The 17,291-nt window shown below is 37.6% G+C and overlaps 1 protein-coding gene across 1 annotated transcript in view; it reads right to left on the bottom strand.

Moving 5' to 3' along the window:
• The window catches only part of nek10 (NIMA-related kinase 10), a 53,257-nt gene that overhangs the window by 29,818 nt on the left and 6,148 nt on the right, over positions 1-17,291 (bottom strand). The window contains exons 7-22 of the mRNA XM_041246735.1: positions 17,199-17,277; positions 17,030-17,097; positions 16,751-16,830; positions 16,360-16,446; positions 15,874-16,098; positions 10,709-10,848; positions 10,133-10,194; positions 8,807-8,884; positions 8,478-8,542; positions 8,278-8,380; positions 8,045-8,173; positions 7,114-7,251; positions 6,487-6,532; positions 5,785-5,906; positions 5,314-5,416; positions 3,940-4,015 (exon numbers count right to left, since the gene is read on the bottom strand). Of these exons, the coding sequence (XP_041102669.1) occupies positions 3,940-4,015; positions 5,314-5,416; positions 5,785-5,906; positions 6,487-6,532; positions 7,114-7,251; positions 8,045-8,173; positions 8,278-8,380; positions 8,478-8,542; positions 8,807-8,884; positions 10,133-10,194; positions 10,709-10,848; positions 15,874-16,098; positions 16,360-16,446; positions 16,751-16,830; positions 17,030-17,097; positions 17,199-17,277 (1,601 nt within the window). The remainder of the gene's footprint in view (positions 1-3,939; positions 4,016-5,313; positions 5,417-5,784; positions 5,907-6,486; positions 6,533-7,113; positions 7,252-8,044; positions 8,174-8,277; positions 8,381-8,477; positions 8,543-8,806; positions 8,885-10,132; positions 10,195-10,708; positions 10,849-15,873; positions 16,099-16,359; positions 16,447-16,750; positions 16,831-17,029; positions 17,098-17,198; positions 17,278-17,291) is intronic.

Below are 17,291 nucleotides of genomic sequence, written 5' to 3'. Positions count from 1 at the left end.
ACTCACAATCTTAATCGTAAATATTTTACAGGAAACGGTGATGCTTTAGTTGGTAAATTTATATGGATGCATTGATGTAAATGTCCAGTGTGATTTTTTGACCCATCTCCCAATGGTTTTGCAGTGACCAGTTCTGTCAATTTTCTTTTCTTTTTATGATTTCAAGGCGAGTAAACCTGGCTTGTTTTGTCATCATACCTTCAGTAGATACTACTTCCGTCAGCACAGCGATTGCCCAAACATTCGCAAATGTTGTTTATAGACAAGTTTATACAGTTAAAAGCATAGATAATCATGACAAACCTGGTTTCAAGCAAGTGTACTCAAACTTTTGACTGGTACTGTGTATATATATATATATATATATATATATATATATATATATATATATATATATATATATATATATATATATATATATATAATTTTAAAGATAAAAACTGTAAACGCAGAACACCAATTATGCCCATTTTCAATTGACCCAGAAGCAGTGGAATCAAGTATTCAACTTGAATTTATTGACCTGCAATGCTCTGACTTGCTTCGCAGTAAATACTGCAAAGGAAATCTGCTCAGTTTATACAATTGCCTTGATTCTGAAAAGTTTCAGAAACTGCGACAGAGAGCCATGAAGTTTGCTTGTCTTTTTGGCAGTACGTTCATTTGCGAGCATACCTTTTCTCTGCTTAGTCTCAACACAATGCAATCGGATTATGGATGATAATCTTGAAGCAGTTATGCGTCTGGGAACGTCGAAAATAAAACCTGACATTGTGAATTGGTCTCAAGAGGCAGTGCAACACGTCGCATTAATCCCGAGAAAGCATCCACTGATAAGTATCACCTACTTAAGTTGCCAGTGTTTTCCAACCAGTCATAAGTTCTCACTAAAGCCCAGGTTTTTGTTTTTTCTTATTAAAAAAATATTCGGGAAAAAATATTAATTATAGATTGCTTGTGCACAATAAACCATTCCCACAGTCCATTTAGGTCCCAGAACATGATTATTTTCATTTGTAAATAAGTGAATAATTTAAAATCAATGACAAGATGCTGGTTGGATCAAAAATCCAGACTGTTTGTGAGTGTCTAGGACTGATAAAGGCTGTAAAAGTGATTTCAAGCAAATTATGCTGTCAAAAACCTATAAACACTGGTCATAATTCCCTGAATTTTATATAACGTAACCATTATTAGCTTGTTATTGTTTGGTAGAAATCTTAACAGAAACTAGTCTGTTAACAAACTTTGGCATTTGGATTTTCATATAAACAAAAAAAATCAGTATCTGGTTATGTCTTATTAAAAAAAACAACAACAAAAAAACACGTTTTATTAGTGACCCTCAGAAGTCATCGGGTCGTCAATGTGGCCCTGCCAGCGAAAAAGTTGTGCACCACTACCCTAAATGAATCCCTACCTACGTGCCTATGATCCTGGTTCCACACACAGTGATCCGTGGTGTAGCTCACCCTGGTTAAATGCACAGTGATCAGTGCTGTAGCTCACCCTGGTTAAACACACAGTGATCTATGGTGTAGCTCACCCTGGTTCCACACATAGTGGTGAGGGTTATTTTCCTTCCCCTCCAGACTTGTCAAAAGCATAAACAAAAGAAGTACAAGCAAAGAACAAAGGGCTAGCCCTCCAGCCCCTTTTTAAAGGCAAATGGCCAGGGTTAATTAATTATCAATTCTTAAATTGACACCTGACCTCCTGCTGCACATTCCTTTCAATTATATAAAATAAACAAATTTTGTTAGTTACAAACAAAACCATACTAATAACAGGGGCAGGCCTCAGCCCTGCCACATACCCTCCCACTTAGAATTGAACCCCTCTGGGTCCAGTTGAAATTTTCACCCAAATTTTCAATAAACACACCGGTGGGTGGGAGGGAAGGTTGGGGCTCAGCTGGCCTCTATCAAACACTAGGCAGACATGGCTGCTCTCTACCACTCGCACACCTTGCTGTCTGATGCCAGCTGGTCCCAACATTAGATCCCGGCTATTTACTAGGCTGCATAGGGGCGCCTGATAAACCTGCATGGTGAACCCTAGGCTTCTTTAAGGGGGCGGCCATTCAATCCCCGGCCTACCCCTACTAACCCAGTGTCCCATTAGTCTCTTCTTGGGGCTCCTTTCCAGCAGACGGTCCCGGCACCGGTACAAGCCCGGGCTTACTGCTGGTGTCACTTGCAAAGGGCCCACCAGCAGTGGCACTGGAGCAAAGCACTCCAGCCGTGGTGTTGGCAACAATAGTGTTGGGCACTCCAGCAGTGGTGCTGAACCCTCTTGATGCGTAGATTGTAGGAGCGCTGGCGGTAGCATGCCTGGCTGCCGTCACTCTCCCCTCAGCAGCATGTGTAGCAGCAGTTGAGTTGGGCATGGACATGGTACCGCTCGTACCGATGGCGGCTCCTGTCCCTCTGGCTGTTGGGACGGTGGCTCCTCCCCCTTGGTCACGCAGGACAGCAACCTCCCTTTTTGTCACTCGGGCAGGCAGCTCCTCCTTCTCTTGTCCTCAGGTAGGCAACTCCTCCTTCTTTGGCTCTTGGGTAGGTAGCCCCTCCTTCTCGGTTTCCCTCAGCAGTGCCTCTGGTGGCTGCTGAGGCCCCTGCTCCTCCACCAGGAGAACTTCTCCCACGTATGTCTGCAGCGGCAGTGCCTCTGGACACGGCAGTGGCTTCCTCATGGGACAGCAGATCTTCTGCCTCGCTCTTGACATCAGGCTCCTCCCATTCTAGGTCCCAGACTGTGTCCTTGTCTGTGTCCCAACCTTGGCTGCTCAGCCTCCCACTCCTCATAGATCCAGTCCACAACCTCTGTCATGGCCTCCAAGGACTCTATGAGTGCCGGGTACTGCCTGCGAATCCCCTTGAGCTGGACTTCAGGCTTCAGGCCTACAAAATCTACCAGATTCTTTAGGTGGCTGGCCCCCAGTAAGTTTCTCCCCTCCGTCCTCTCCATGTCTCTCCCTGGCAGGTGGTCTTGCCATGCCTTGGCAGGACTCAGCGGATCCCACTCTGACAAGTGTAACAGGGGTGTTCCGTTACTGTGTGGGTATCCACTGAGAGATCAGAGAGACACAGAGGGTTTGTAGTTGAAAACGCCACTGAGGCATCCATGCTTTATTAATAAACAAGCAGCCAGGTGCAGTTGTACGTGGCCGCCACTAGGGTACCAGCAATGGTAGCCCTAGTGCGGAAGGACATACACACAGGTGTACATTATTACAAAATACAAAACAAAACACAGTGAGAAAACAGCTACAGCCAAACACAGGCCAGGCACTGATCCCACTAAAAGGGAAACACAAACTAAATAAATTTAGGCGGGATTAAAATCCCCTAAATGAATCCCTACCTATGTACCTATGATCCTGGTTAAACGCACAGTGATCGGTGCTGTAGATCACCCTGGTTAAACGCACAGTGATCGGTGCTGTAGCTCTGGTTATTTTTCTTCCCCTCCAGGCTTGTCAAAAGCATCAAACAAAAGAAGTATAAGCAAAGAACAAAGGGCTGGCTCTCCAGCCTATTTTAAAGGCAGGTGACCAGGGTTGATTTATCAACTCTTCAATTGACACCTGACCACCTACTACATATTCCTTACAATTACATACATTAAATACATTTGTTTTAGCCTCAGCTCTGCCACAGTAACAGCTTTCCCTTCCATTTTGTTTGTTATATTAAACTTAATGATTAATTTTGTCAACCAGTAAATATATACTAGTAACCTTTAAAAAGAATGCACAAATGTTAATAGCAGAAATGCATAAGAAAAAAAGGCATACATCTCACAATTGTTTGTAAGAATAAAACCAGTTCATTGTATATCACATGGTTTAAATATGTACAGTATGTGTAGTTATATTTGATAGATAGAGAAAAAGACACATATTTATACAGATAGACGATTCATGTTAATACTTACCAGGAGTACAGAATGGTCCCAACCACTGAGGTAAGCTTGCTGTTTTCCTGTTTTTGCTTTGCAAGGCCAAAGTCAGCTAAAATGGAAATTACAGGTAGTTAATGAAATTGTTATTCATATCACATATTTAACCAGAAACTGAGAACAAAATATAATTTGTGAGCAGATCAGCATTAATTGGCTGTGCTTTCTGTTTTATGTTATTCAGATAAAAAAAAACTGGCTGGAGACATATGGAATGTTTGTCATTTTCTTTTACTTTATAATTGTTTTAAATAACTTTTTTTCTCAGTACATGGTAGACATTAAAATGTATATTTCGGTGGTTATCAGGGTTGAGGTCAATTCCTTTTTTCAGTTCCTATTCTATTTAAATTAAATTCCCATCCCCATACCCTTTTAATCGATTCCCTTTTAATCAATTCCAATTCCAATCATTTGAAGGACTTGGCACTGAAGTTGGAATTGGAATTGACCTTAACTCTGGAATTGATTAAAAGGGAATGGGAATTTGAATTGGAATTTGGAATTGATTTTAAAAAGGAACTGGAAATGGAATTTGAATTAGAAAAAGTTGGTTATAGCAATAGTGCCCTCTCATTAAAGGTCCTACCCTCAGTTAAAACTCATATAACTGTAACCAGTTTAGGATTTAGTATGTTTAGTATTTAGTATATAGTATGTGTGCCAGCATACTTAGATTTAGTTATAAACCTTTTCACCAGTTTTAATTTGTAAGCTACTGTAAAGTATTGTGCTTCTACAACATCTCTTAATTCAACACTGCCATCTAGTGTTTTAATGCAGTTTCCACCAATGCACATACTGTATTTAAGTAAAGCGTTCCAATGTAGTATCTTTGGAAGAACAGTCGGTGCCACTTTATTCGGACACTGATAATGGTGAGTTCTGTTAACTGAGATAGAACTCTGGGAGATGGTTCTTCCCAATGCTATTTATGTTGTTTAATTGGGACGTCACTTCATTTAACAGAGAGCGCTTTTCAGAGCAAGACAGATTCGTGTAGCGCAGTGCAGTACCGTTTGCTGTCTGGACACATACACATTTGTCTGAATACATACATATCTTTAAAAGCTATATAGGTAAGAGCGTGCATTTATGTGCATTTTAATATTTCATAACAAATAAAGAGATTATTCTGGACAGTACAATACGGCATTATCAAAAGTTGATTTATTTGAATTAAAATTACTGCATTTGTTTTAAGATCACTAAATAGAAGTTATAATCCAAAGTACTATTGTCTCTCTATGGCTGTACACTGTGGAGTATACACACTCCTTATACAGGCTTGCTGCACACCAAACTGTAAGAAACACAATCATTCTGTTTAGTATCGGACATGACACTTACTTATAGTTACTTTATCCTTTTCACCCAGCATGATATTGTTTGGTGTAAGGTCTCTATGTACAATTCTTTTCTCTTTGTGCAAATAACGCAGTGCTAAACATATCTGAAAATACAAAACAGAAACGCTGAGGCTATAACTTTGATAACGTTTTCACAACATATACACATGTGTATGTAATGTGTTTTATTTATGTATATCAAGTGATATTCAATATTACCAAACATAAATATAGAAAAATATTAATCTAGAACTGTACCAGGTGCACACAACAAGACATTCCAGCCTTGGGCAAATGGTAGTACAGCATGTTTAAAAATGAAATGGAACTGGTACTAAATGAAACAAAAACAAGGTAAATATAGATATTTGCCAACAAATATAATATTAAAAATGTAGGTAAATCGTAACAGTAATATTAAACATATTACATATAATATTATTGTACATTAATACAAGTTGTGTGTCCTTACTTGTATAAAGATATTCCAGATTCGTTCTTCTGTAAACTGTTGCTGTTTTTCCTTGAGAGAATTAAAGTGTTCTCTAAGAGGAGCCCCTTCTATTAGCTCCATAACTATTAACAATCTGTCATCTAAAAAAAAAAAAAAAAAAAAAACTGGATTATAATATCAAATCAAATGCCAAAAACGGTACTATAGATTCTGTACTGTACTATACTATTCAAAGATGCTGACACATGCATTTATAATTTCTCATATTGACTATTGCAACTCTTTGCTTGCTGGTATATCTGCCACTAAACTTGAAATCGTTCTCAACACATTACTCAGGTGCTTAGGTCCTTACATTGGTAACCAGTGAGCTACCGGACTGATTTTAAAGTTGTTGCAATAATTTATCCTTCATGGCCCTTCATGGATTAGGTCCATCCTATATCCAAGAACTACTAACTCTATAATCCTAGTCATTATTTGAAATCAGAAAATGCAGAACCGTTCCAAAAAGTCATCTTAAAACAACTGGAGCCAGATCTTTTTGCTGTTGTGCTCCTCAGCTGTGGAACTGGAGTGTACGCATGAGATGTTTTGTTTCATGTAAAAATAAATGTGTATTGTATTGTGTATTGTATATTGTATAGTATTAATTATCAATGTATATTATTGGGACGTACTAGAATGATATTGTTTATAAATACATACATATATACTTACTTTCTAAGAAGGTCTTGTAATATTTGACTATGTTTGGATGTTGCAGCTTAGATGGCAGTAAAAAGAAAAAAGAAAAAGACATGAATGTACATACTAAATTACATGGGTATTCACTCCATCCTTGTTATTGTTTACTACACATGAAAAACAACAACAATCTGTCAATGTTCACATTCTGTATGCCTTCATAAGATACCTATCAAAGGACTCTTTTTTATTCTTTTTTTTTTTTCTTGTTCACCGATATATCATCTAGTTTGGGAATTTCAAAATGGGACAGTATAAAAGACATCCTGCACAGTCATACTTTGACGACTGATGACATTTTGACCACAAATCACTTAATTGGGTATGGGATGAGATTCACTTGCTTAGCAATACATTATAATGTAAATACCTGTGTATGTACAAAAATTGTATTTCTATTCAGCAGAAAATTATAAAACTGAATACAGGGGCAGATTGTCTGGGAAAAAAAATATCTAAAATATCTCGGTGCAAATATGAGAGGTCATTTAAAATTGCTGCTCTTTCCTAAATGAAATACCTGTGTGTAAACATTACATGCACATTATGTATCTTACCTATCCCTCTTTCCTAATGTACAGAAAGTGAATGATTCAGTACCTGCTCTTTGATTATGGTCAACTCTGACACAATTTTCTCCACACTGCTGTCTCGATCATTCTTATCTTTCCCAAAGACAGGATTGTGCAGGTTAACTTCCTTCAGAGCAAGCAAGTTCTGTCCACTGTGTTTCCTTACCTGTGGTAAAAAAACATAATCACAGTTTTAAACCATAAGAGAGCAGCCAATGTGACCAATAAAACATGTGAAAATATTCAGATTTTGTACTTCAAGCATGATTGAATCTATGAGTAAATCTGTCTCAAGGAAAGTGACTTAAAGTTTCCTCCTAAAGTTTAACTTTCCTACCCTATGCTCCTTACTGGTCCAGAATGCTAAACCAGTGTGTCAAGTTCATATATTTTACGAACTAAATTAGTATTCTGTTTGATAAAAAGGGTCCCTTTGTAATGCAAGGGCAAGTATTGTTAATATATAGCTGGCATTCTATAAGATGACCATATGAAAAATATTAACTGAATAAATATTATAAACATACAGGTGGTAACAGTCAGTTAACCTTAGCCCAGTAAGTGGCCTTTAAAAATGACATGTGCTGCCCCATTTTCATTTTGTTGGGATATTATAATCTTGTGATATGTCTCAACAAATCAAGTTAAGCAAAGGCGGTTTTATAATAGAGATGCAAAAGGGAACTGCAATGCTAGATCTAACAGTGTGAACCCTTATAAATGTAAAAAAAAGTGTATATAATATATATATATATATATATATATATATATATATATATATATATATATATATATATATATATATATATATATATATATATATATATATATACACTGTGTGTGTAAAGTGTTTTTCTCTCAACCTATATTAATAATGAAATGTTATGATAAGTTGTAATGTTGTTTAGTGTTTTCGAATTATACAAATTAGTAAAAACAGGTCGAAAAATACACAATACCTTATGAACACTGCCAAACGCTCCACTTCCAAGGTGGTCTAAAATTGCATAACCATTGATTATTTTTGAAGGAGCTTTGTTCTGGTTCACAGTCTCAATACTTTCTTTGATTTGATTTAGTTCATCATCCTAAATCAAAGTGTAAAAAAATTATTATAGAACATATAGCACAGTAACCCTAGTGAAGAGGCAAGTATAACAAAAAAAAAAAAACCCCAAAAAACAACACTTACGGAAAATGTATTAAATGTAGCGACCAGTTTTTCATAGGCAGTGATGTCGCGAACATAGTGTCCAATGTCAATAAACATCTCAAACATTTCTGCAGAAAAAAGTCTAAAATTACAAAGCATTTCTGTAAACCAAGTTATATTCCAGTTGAATATGTAAGAATGGAAAATTATTCTGTGATTTTTTTTTTTTTAATAAATACCTTTTAAAGAGATGTCGGTTTCTTTCCATACTGAAGAGAAAACGCAAAGCCCTAAATGCATAACACTGGCAAAAAAAAGGAAGTCAAAATTCAGTAATTTCCTGACATTCAATTATAGTTGAATTATCTTTCAGTTCAGCATACATTTTTCAGTGTAGTTACAGTTATTAGATTTGCCAGCAAAAATCAAGGAATGTTTCACAAGGCTAGGGCACAACATTGTTTTAAGATTATACAGTAAATGGACAAAGTGTTCTGTGTAAATTAAAGAATGATACAGAGAGCTGATTTTCAAAGTTCAAATGGCAAAACACTGTTTTATTACATACCTGCAGCATTTCTTTTTTTGGTGCAATCTTTTGCTTATGTGGCAGAATTAACCTTCCTATTACATACACTCCATTTTCCTGTGAAAAGAAATGTACGTGTTGTTAGTCTTTAGCATGTACAGTATTATTTAATACACTTGTATAAAATTATAAAAAGATACTGCATGAACTCCAACAAGTACAACAGTAATGCACATCCCTTGCCATAACAAGTAAATAATCATGACGCATGCTGGTGACTTCAATACATGTAAATTAGTGCTGACGAGAGGGGGAAAGGGGGGGGGGGCGACACAACTTTGTGGCAGTATTTTCAAAGCCGTAACCACCTATTAATCGCTCAAAAAGTTGATGATTGGTTGGTCTATAAGTCAAGAAGACATCCCTCTTTGAATCAGGTGTGATGTCGCAGTTACAGGGGTGGTAATAAGTGACACACTTTCAAGTTTGACTGACCAGTCTCGGCCCACCATGCAATTCTGATCATACCGCACCATGTTTTTTTTTTTTTTTTAAGTTGTAGAGAATAATTAGGAATAAACAGTCACAAATTAATCAAAATCTATCATTTATAACACTTAAGTAATACGTATAAATGGCAGCATATCAAACAGGTCAACATTTCATATTTGACTCATTTATAAAAAATATATATATATAAAAAGATTTGAATAAACAATGACAAATACATAACGACTTGCGTTAACTATGCATAACATATTTTGTTAAGTCTAATCTTATAACTTATTGCACAAATCGAGGAAGAAAAAAAGTAACAATTGTGCTACTTTGTCTTGGTAACCTCCAAATAAATATTAGTAAAAAAATAATACAGCATTTACAGTGTTGCACTTACAAAGAGACAAATTAATTTACTTTAACATAAGTATTTAATGCTCATATTTTGATATGTTGTAAACACAACATTACCCTTTTAAAATTACTCCTACACGTTGTACTGCAGTACAGGCTGCAGCACTGGGGCAGCTGCTCAATCGGTGCCTTCTACTTTCGACAGGTGGTTTACAGTCAGAGATGGTGTTGTACCACATGCATTGTACAACCAAGTCGATTTGCAATTTTAACAAAACAATGCAGCACATGTTCACTTTTTTATTTGAATTGTCATGTTACTTGAACTATTAAAACTCAAAGTTAGTTCAGCATGCATAATAAATCCAAGATGGACTAATGGTTAAAAGTAATTAATAAAACCCATTTAGATTTATGTGCTGGGGCCCAAAATTTCTCTCGATGGGCATGCAACCTCACTATAGTATTATTCTGTATGTTTGTGACACTCAGATAGTGTATCAAAAAGTCTACCTGGACAACTTGGTGTGCATTAGTATCATTTAGAACGAGTTCTGTCAGAGCAGCACAGCAGGCTGAAATGAAAATTAATGGAAACAGATTACACAATGATACACAGCTGTCAAACATTACTGAAGTATCTGTATTGCAAATGACAGCTTTTTAAGATGTGTGGTTCAAACTACATGCAGATATTATATGATATTATGACACAACAAGACAATGAATAAAATAAGCGTTCAAAAGGACACATATAAAAAAAATTGTGGCTATTTGGGGTTAAAGGTACAACACAGTGGCTGCCACAGTAAGTTATGTGTTTTGTGGAAACCCTACAGTCTGTTCACCATCATAAGGTAATTCTAGCTATAAAAATATGCACACCAAGTAAAGACTGTTAAAGGCATGTTTTCATATGTTTTCATCACCCATACACAGTAATCGCGGGTCTTCAGAATGTCTGCTTTGGTGTGTGTATCCCTGTCACCTATGCTTATAAGATATGTGGACAGTATTCAGTCCCTAAATTCAGCTGCGGTTATCAATTGACAAAATACTTAATTTGAATTCTAAACCCAAAATGCCCACCTGCTTGCAGTGACAGTATGTTTTCCCAGATCTCTTGAGGACTCAGCTCTTCTGATATGTGCTGCTGCTGAATTCTTCCAGAAGCATTGGCACTGGATAAACTTCCGATAGAGGACCGATCAGATACAAAGTCTCTGTCTCTTTAGGAAAGACCAGAAAAAGAAAACAATGCTAGTTTAAGGTTTTTATTGGTAAACAAACATCCTATTTATTTTAGGGAGAGAAATTCTCCTTCCATATTCAAATGACCTAATTAATATTAAAATATAACCAATTTAGCCTTGCATGACTGCTGATATCGTGCCGCTTTCTTAAACTGGGGTGAGGTTGTGGTGAAGAACCGCAAGTCCGGCCTGCCTCATTTGGCCACCAAAAAAATATAATAAAAAAAAAAAACAAGGGAAACAAAACCCAGACGTAGTTATACAAATACAAAAAAAATACAAAATACCAACATCCTATATGAAAGCACTGTGTACTACACATATATTATTTTTTGACTGCATATACAAGTTTTCCTACAGAACTGTAACTTCAGCAATTTAACTTTAACTGTACCTAAGCTAAAATCAGTCACTTTAGGTTAATTTTCAAAATACTGGTAGAAAATCTACAGTAGGCTACCCCACATTTACCACTACATAATATTATATACTACTACTACGACTACAACTACTACTAATAATAATAATAATAATAATAATAATAATAATAATAATAATAATAATAATAATCTGAATTCAACTTGTCAAAAACCTGAATATCAACATTAGATAATATAAATCTGATTTGCTTTTTAAACAGCAAAACACATCTCAAAATAATGGAATATTTGGCATGACACCATGCTTAATAGTTTTAGAGGTGTCGTTAGTCAGTATTTATATGCACAGCAGCTGAAGATTCAATTACTTCCGGATTGGCTAGAAAATGAACAACCCCAAAGTCTGTTAAATGAAGTATAGAAATATTTTGGTTTTGAGGTGGCTGATGATGGAATAGTAAAACAACATAACAAGACCTTGTTTTTCTCAATGGAAATTATGAAGCAAAGCACCACTAAGTTAAAGTAAGTTATTGCTTTTCATATGTAAATACCTGTTAACATCTAAACGGGTATACAGTAGAGAATCAATTATGTGATCTTTCATTAACTGTACTGTCTAATCAACGAAATGCACCTGTAATCACGTGATGAATTACATGTGGTGTATTACACACACAGCTTCTGCTGCTAAAACGGATACGAGATTTAGCTACCAAAAAAAGTACAGGCAGACTGAGGCAAATGAAAGTTACAAAATTTATTCAGACCACCAAAACCTCCGATGGAGCTTTGTGTGCTTTAAATTGCTGCAGGTAGGCAAATTAAAACAGTCACCTCATTCTTGATTTTTCTTCTATTTCGTCAGTAAAGGCTGGAGATCCTGTTTGTTATTGAGCAGCTAAGAACTTTTATTTTATTAATTTCAATTGCACGTTATTACAGTGCCTTATCAGCAAGTATCAAAAGTATAGAAACATTTTGCTGAATTTTTTAATGATTCCTAAAGTTCTGTAATATGTCCAAGTTGTGCTGAATTGTATTCTTTGATGATTTTCAAAATTTGGTATATGGTACGTTTATCCATACAAATCAATTATGCAAATCCAAATTAGTTTGGATAATTGACTCTCTACTATATATGTTCACCGTTGCAATTGTGTTATAAAAATATCCAATTTTCATATGGTTGCCCACCACTATATATATATATATATATATATATATATATATATATATTACATTACATGGATAGTAGCTATATTTACACTTTGACCCATGCTAAAAAAAACCGTCATATTGCACCTTTGTGACGTCAAAAAGTATTGCATTAGCGCATGCAAAAAACATTTGTCACAAACTCACATGTCCTGTTTTCAACACCCAGCCGACACCGATGCTTGAAAAACTTTTATTAATCAACAAGAACATGTAAACATGTCCAAGAAAACAAAATTTGACGAATCTAAATCTTACCTATAACGAAAAAAAAACATTAGTAAGTACAAACCTGACACTGTGTATATAAGCCTCCCTCCCTACAAGCCTGCTGCTGTGGAAGCCACTCTCCTTGCGTTGCTGTCTCCTAGCAACATTGCTATAGGGGCAGGGCCCTTCTAGAGGCCCTGATCAGACAGTGAAACTGGGGATCGGGATTGCTGCCGAATAAAGACCTACATTTTCTTAAGCAACGTGCCTTGTCTTTTCTTTATAGACCCAGTACGTGGCATCTTTTTATAGATTACAATGATACTATTCTGAATTCGCCATCTGTTATTATATTTATGCATTATATATTGACAGATATCTTGAACAACATATTTTATCATATTTTTGAAATCCGTGTAATAATAAAAATAGCTTAAGTGGTTTATGGTGTCACAGAAACCCGAGATTAAATATTTTCTCGTAATGCACAGCAGCCCATATATTATTATATATATTGTAGCTATTTATTTTTTAACACAAATAGCACGAAAATAAATCATAAAGTAAGGAGAAGGGAACTGGGAGTCAAAAATGAAAATAAAATATTTTACTTGTATTTGTTTTTTCTGCACCCTTAACCTTTCCCGCTCTATCTCTCTCCAAACAACTTTCTCACTCTTATCTTCCTCAATCTCCCAGTCATTTCCATGCACCCCCTTATATCCCCTCGCTCTCCCACCCCTTATGCCAGACCCCTGCCCCCCACGTCTTTCACAACATTCCTGCAACCCAGTTCCCCTACACACACACACACTATGCAACCCCTGCACGCACACACAACCACACAATTTACACTCTCCCAGCGCCTCAACCTCCCAGAATCGCTACACTATCCCCTCCTGCAATGAGATGTCTCGTTCACTGCCCTAACTCAAGAAACTGTCCTGTAGCCTTTACGGGGCCTGACGGGTTCTTCTACTCCAACAAAAAAGGCCATGTGGGTGATGCCGGTGTAGCACCTGAGTCCAGTGGTGTAGGGTTGATCCCCCCTTGGTCAAACCCTGGCGGATAGGGGGCAAGTCAGTCCTGGTGGAGGATCACCTTCCACCCCAGTCTGCAGCCGGACCTGATACAACACCTCTGAAAGCTGGAGAAGAACCTCACAGGGACCCTCCCACTTACTCTGGGGCCAGTGCACCCAGACGTTCTCCCCTGGCTGGAAGTCCCACCCCCTGCTCCGCACATTGTAGACTCGCTTCTGCTTCAATCCAGTGCCCGCTAGCCGCTCCTGAGAAAATTGGTGGACCTGGTCCAGCCAGTCTTGCTGTTCGTGCACTTAGTCATGGCCCCCCAGAGCGGAGGTGGTCGGCCAAAGAGTAGGTCCACGGGGGCACGTAGCTCCCTCCCGAACATCAAAGCTGCCAGCATACACTCCATGGACTCCTGGATAGCTGTCCGGTAGGTGAAGAGAGGCAGGGGTAAGTAGTAGTCACAGTCCTGTTGGTCTTGGATAGTCCATATGGCCAGTTGCACAGCCAGGGTGCGGTTAAACCGCTCAAATAGCCCATCTCCCTGGGGGTGGTACCTGTCTTCCGTATCCCCATCCGCTTGCACACCTCAGCGAAGACCATGGACTCAAAATTGTAGCCCTGATCACTGTGGAGCTCCTCGGGTACCCTAAAGCGGCTGAACATGTCCCCCAGGAGGGCATCAGTAACTGTGGGTGTGCTCTGGTCTGGTAGAACGTATGCCTTGGGCCATTTAGTAAAATAGTCCATTGCCACCAGTACAAACCAGTTCCCTTGCTCAGACCTCGGGATGGGCCCAATGACATCCACAGCCATCTGGTAGCTCTGTAGGGGAGCTTGTGACTGTCCCAGTGGTCCTTTCTGGGCTGTGCAGGCGTCGCACTGCCAGCAATGGGTTTCTATGTCGCGCCTACAACAGTGCAATTTTTGTAACTCCTAAATGGCCAGTGTCCAGGCTTGTTCTCGAAGTACCTCAAGGATAACCAACTGCCAGCACCACTCTTTTAAAAAAACGTTTGTTTAAATTCTTGTTATGTGTGAACCTCGTTTTTTTTTTATTTGTCCACATCTTTGTTCTAAATGTAGCCTATTATTGTATGCTTTACAGTGCTTGTTGTAAGTAATGATAAATATGGCAGCTGTTGACATTGTGCCACAGGCACTGCACACTGAAGAAGGTGATGACGTAGGAAGGAATCTAATATGAAAACAATATTAGTCATGTTCATATGTATGAATATAACTAATATCAGAATTAGATGAGATCAACAAATTTGGGGGTACAAATGTGACTTTTTTGTTCTTGATAGATGCTACTTAAAGCTAGTGTACAATTAATTACATCCTATTGCTAACGGACAGAAAAGTCTTGGCTTAATGCAATCAGCTATCCGAAGACCAAACACAAAAATAACACAAGTGTAAAGGATGAAAAAAATATATCTTTCTGTGCTTCGCAAAGAGCTTAGTTACTAAACTATAAAGTGGTATCATTTTATTAATCAAATGGCAATAATCTGAAACACTGAATAAATGGTGTCACTTAAAAAAATTAATACTGAATGAAGAGGTCTCTAAACCCCTCGTACTACATGCTTATGTTTTTCTATTTGGTCAAAGAAGCTTGCCAGGGCTACTTTCAGCAGATCTCAGTTGTTAATAAAGAACAATGTATTATGACCTGTAATTATAGTAGAAAGTTGTGAGCCAAGGTTACATCACAAACGGGACCTTCACTGCTGAAGTCTCGTGAACTAACGTACGGTTTTCGGACTTGTTTCAATGCAAAAAAAACCTGTAGTTTTTGGTCAATTTGCATGGCTTTTTAATGTGAGGAGGTGATTTACCCACCTTTTGAGGCGTACCAGGTTTTGGCTGTGCACTTTCTATAGCGTGAGGAATGCTATGTCACATTCTTACAACACTCCAGAGAATTTGGAGTTTCTAAATTATTATTCCTGCCTGTATCCTAAAACCTTTATCATTATTCATACAATTATAAAATTCTGAAGTCCTTTTATTTCAGGATAATATACTGTATAATTTTCGCTTCGTTTTCACAGCAATGATAATCATGATCCCAGATGACATGTACTTGTACTTCAATTATTAATTAGTCGCAGTGTTTCATCAGAGCTGATGTTAAAAAAAGTTGTAAGACTTGCCCCTGTAAAATATGCAGGAGTTGCTTGATGCCTCCCCAGATCCGTATCTCTGCACTGGTTTCAGGATCCTCGCAGAGCTGCACCAGGATCCACACCACACTCCACAGCAGCTTGAGGTGCTCCGAGTGAAGCAGGCTCAGCAGAATGGGAACCCCTTCATAGACCTTCACCTGCTCCCTCACCTGGGCGTCTGCACAGAGAAGCCGGAGCAGCTCAGCTGCCATCCTGGGGAGACACGCAGGGGCACATTGGGAGAATCAGGGTTTAGAAACACAGGGTTCAGCCCACCAGCCACCAATGTAAGGCTATTTAAATAGTGTAATTACTCAGAAACAAAAAACACTGTAAGATTGTTGCTGAAATCATACAGATTTATATTCTAAAAATTAAACATTAATGAAGAGTGTTCCGACAGTCAAGGTGTCTAAAATACAAACGTACCAGAGAAAAAGTAAAACATCCAGTTTTAAAGAAAAAACGACATACCTTTTTGAGAGCAAATCATATTCCTGTAATATCATCAATAGGTTTTCCACAATGGCAAGCTTGCCAATCTTCATTTTATTCTCTGGGCTACAACAAGGGACCAGGAACATACATGTTTTAGAAGTAACTGGAAATTGTTATTTTTTTAACATAGCTTTCTGTTTGACTCTGCCAAAACCTGACATAAATACTGTTGAAAAAAACTAATTGTAAAGTTTACCTATTTGTTTATTGAAAGTGATATTGCTATAATTGTTACCCAGTTGGGTCTCCCCTGAGAAAGTGACAATCATTTATAACAGAATTGTTACTAGACCAACACATGTAAAATTACAATGTAATTGCATAGACATGTTATATTATAAATGGCAGAAAAAATTACAAAAGTTACCTTTCTGCTAAGCTAGTTAGAGCCAAAAGAGCACCCAGCAGTACACTGTTGTCCCTGGCTGCAAGGAGTTTGACTAAAGTCTACAAAGAAAGATTATTGTGTTAAGAATTCTGCAGTACTTGATTTACAGTAATGATTTAAAAATACTGTATATTGTCCCTTGTCTTGTCATCACAAGCATTTTATATTTGTTTTAACTGAGCAAGTGAGAGCTTGTTTTACTGTATTAGCTCGTCAGCCAACAAGGCATTGCAAAGGATCCTTCAGACTGATGCCTACCTTGTGAGCTCCCGATGCAACAATCCATTCTCTTTGCTCTGCAACTGCAGCCAGTTTCTGAAATATATCTAAACAGAAAATAAGAGATAACTTTGCTTACAATGTATAACTTATTGCAGTCTTTTTATGTAACTTAGATCAGATAATGAAGAATGTTGAAAAAGCTTACACGTTATATTGACCAGTCTGTCCACAAGAAACAGCTGTTCTCCACATTCCAGATATCCATTTGCAACCGTCTCTGTGTACTAGTGACAAACAT

This window comes from Polyodon spathula, chromosome 4 (assembly GCF_017654505.1).
Source record: "Polyodon spathula isolate WHYD16114869_AA chromosome 4, ASM1765450v1, whole genome shotgun sequence".
NCBI classification, from domain to species: domain Eukaryota; kingdom Metazoa; phylum Chordata; class Actinopteri; order Acipenseriformes; family Polyodontidae; genus Polyodon; species Polyodon spathula.
This window is presented reverse-complemented; position numbering and strand designations above follow the sequence as displayed.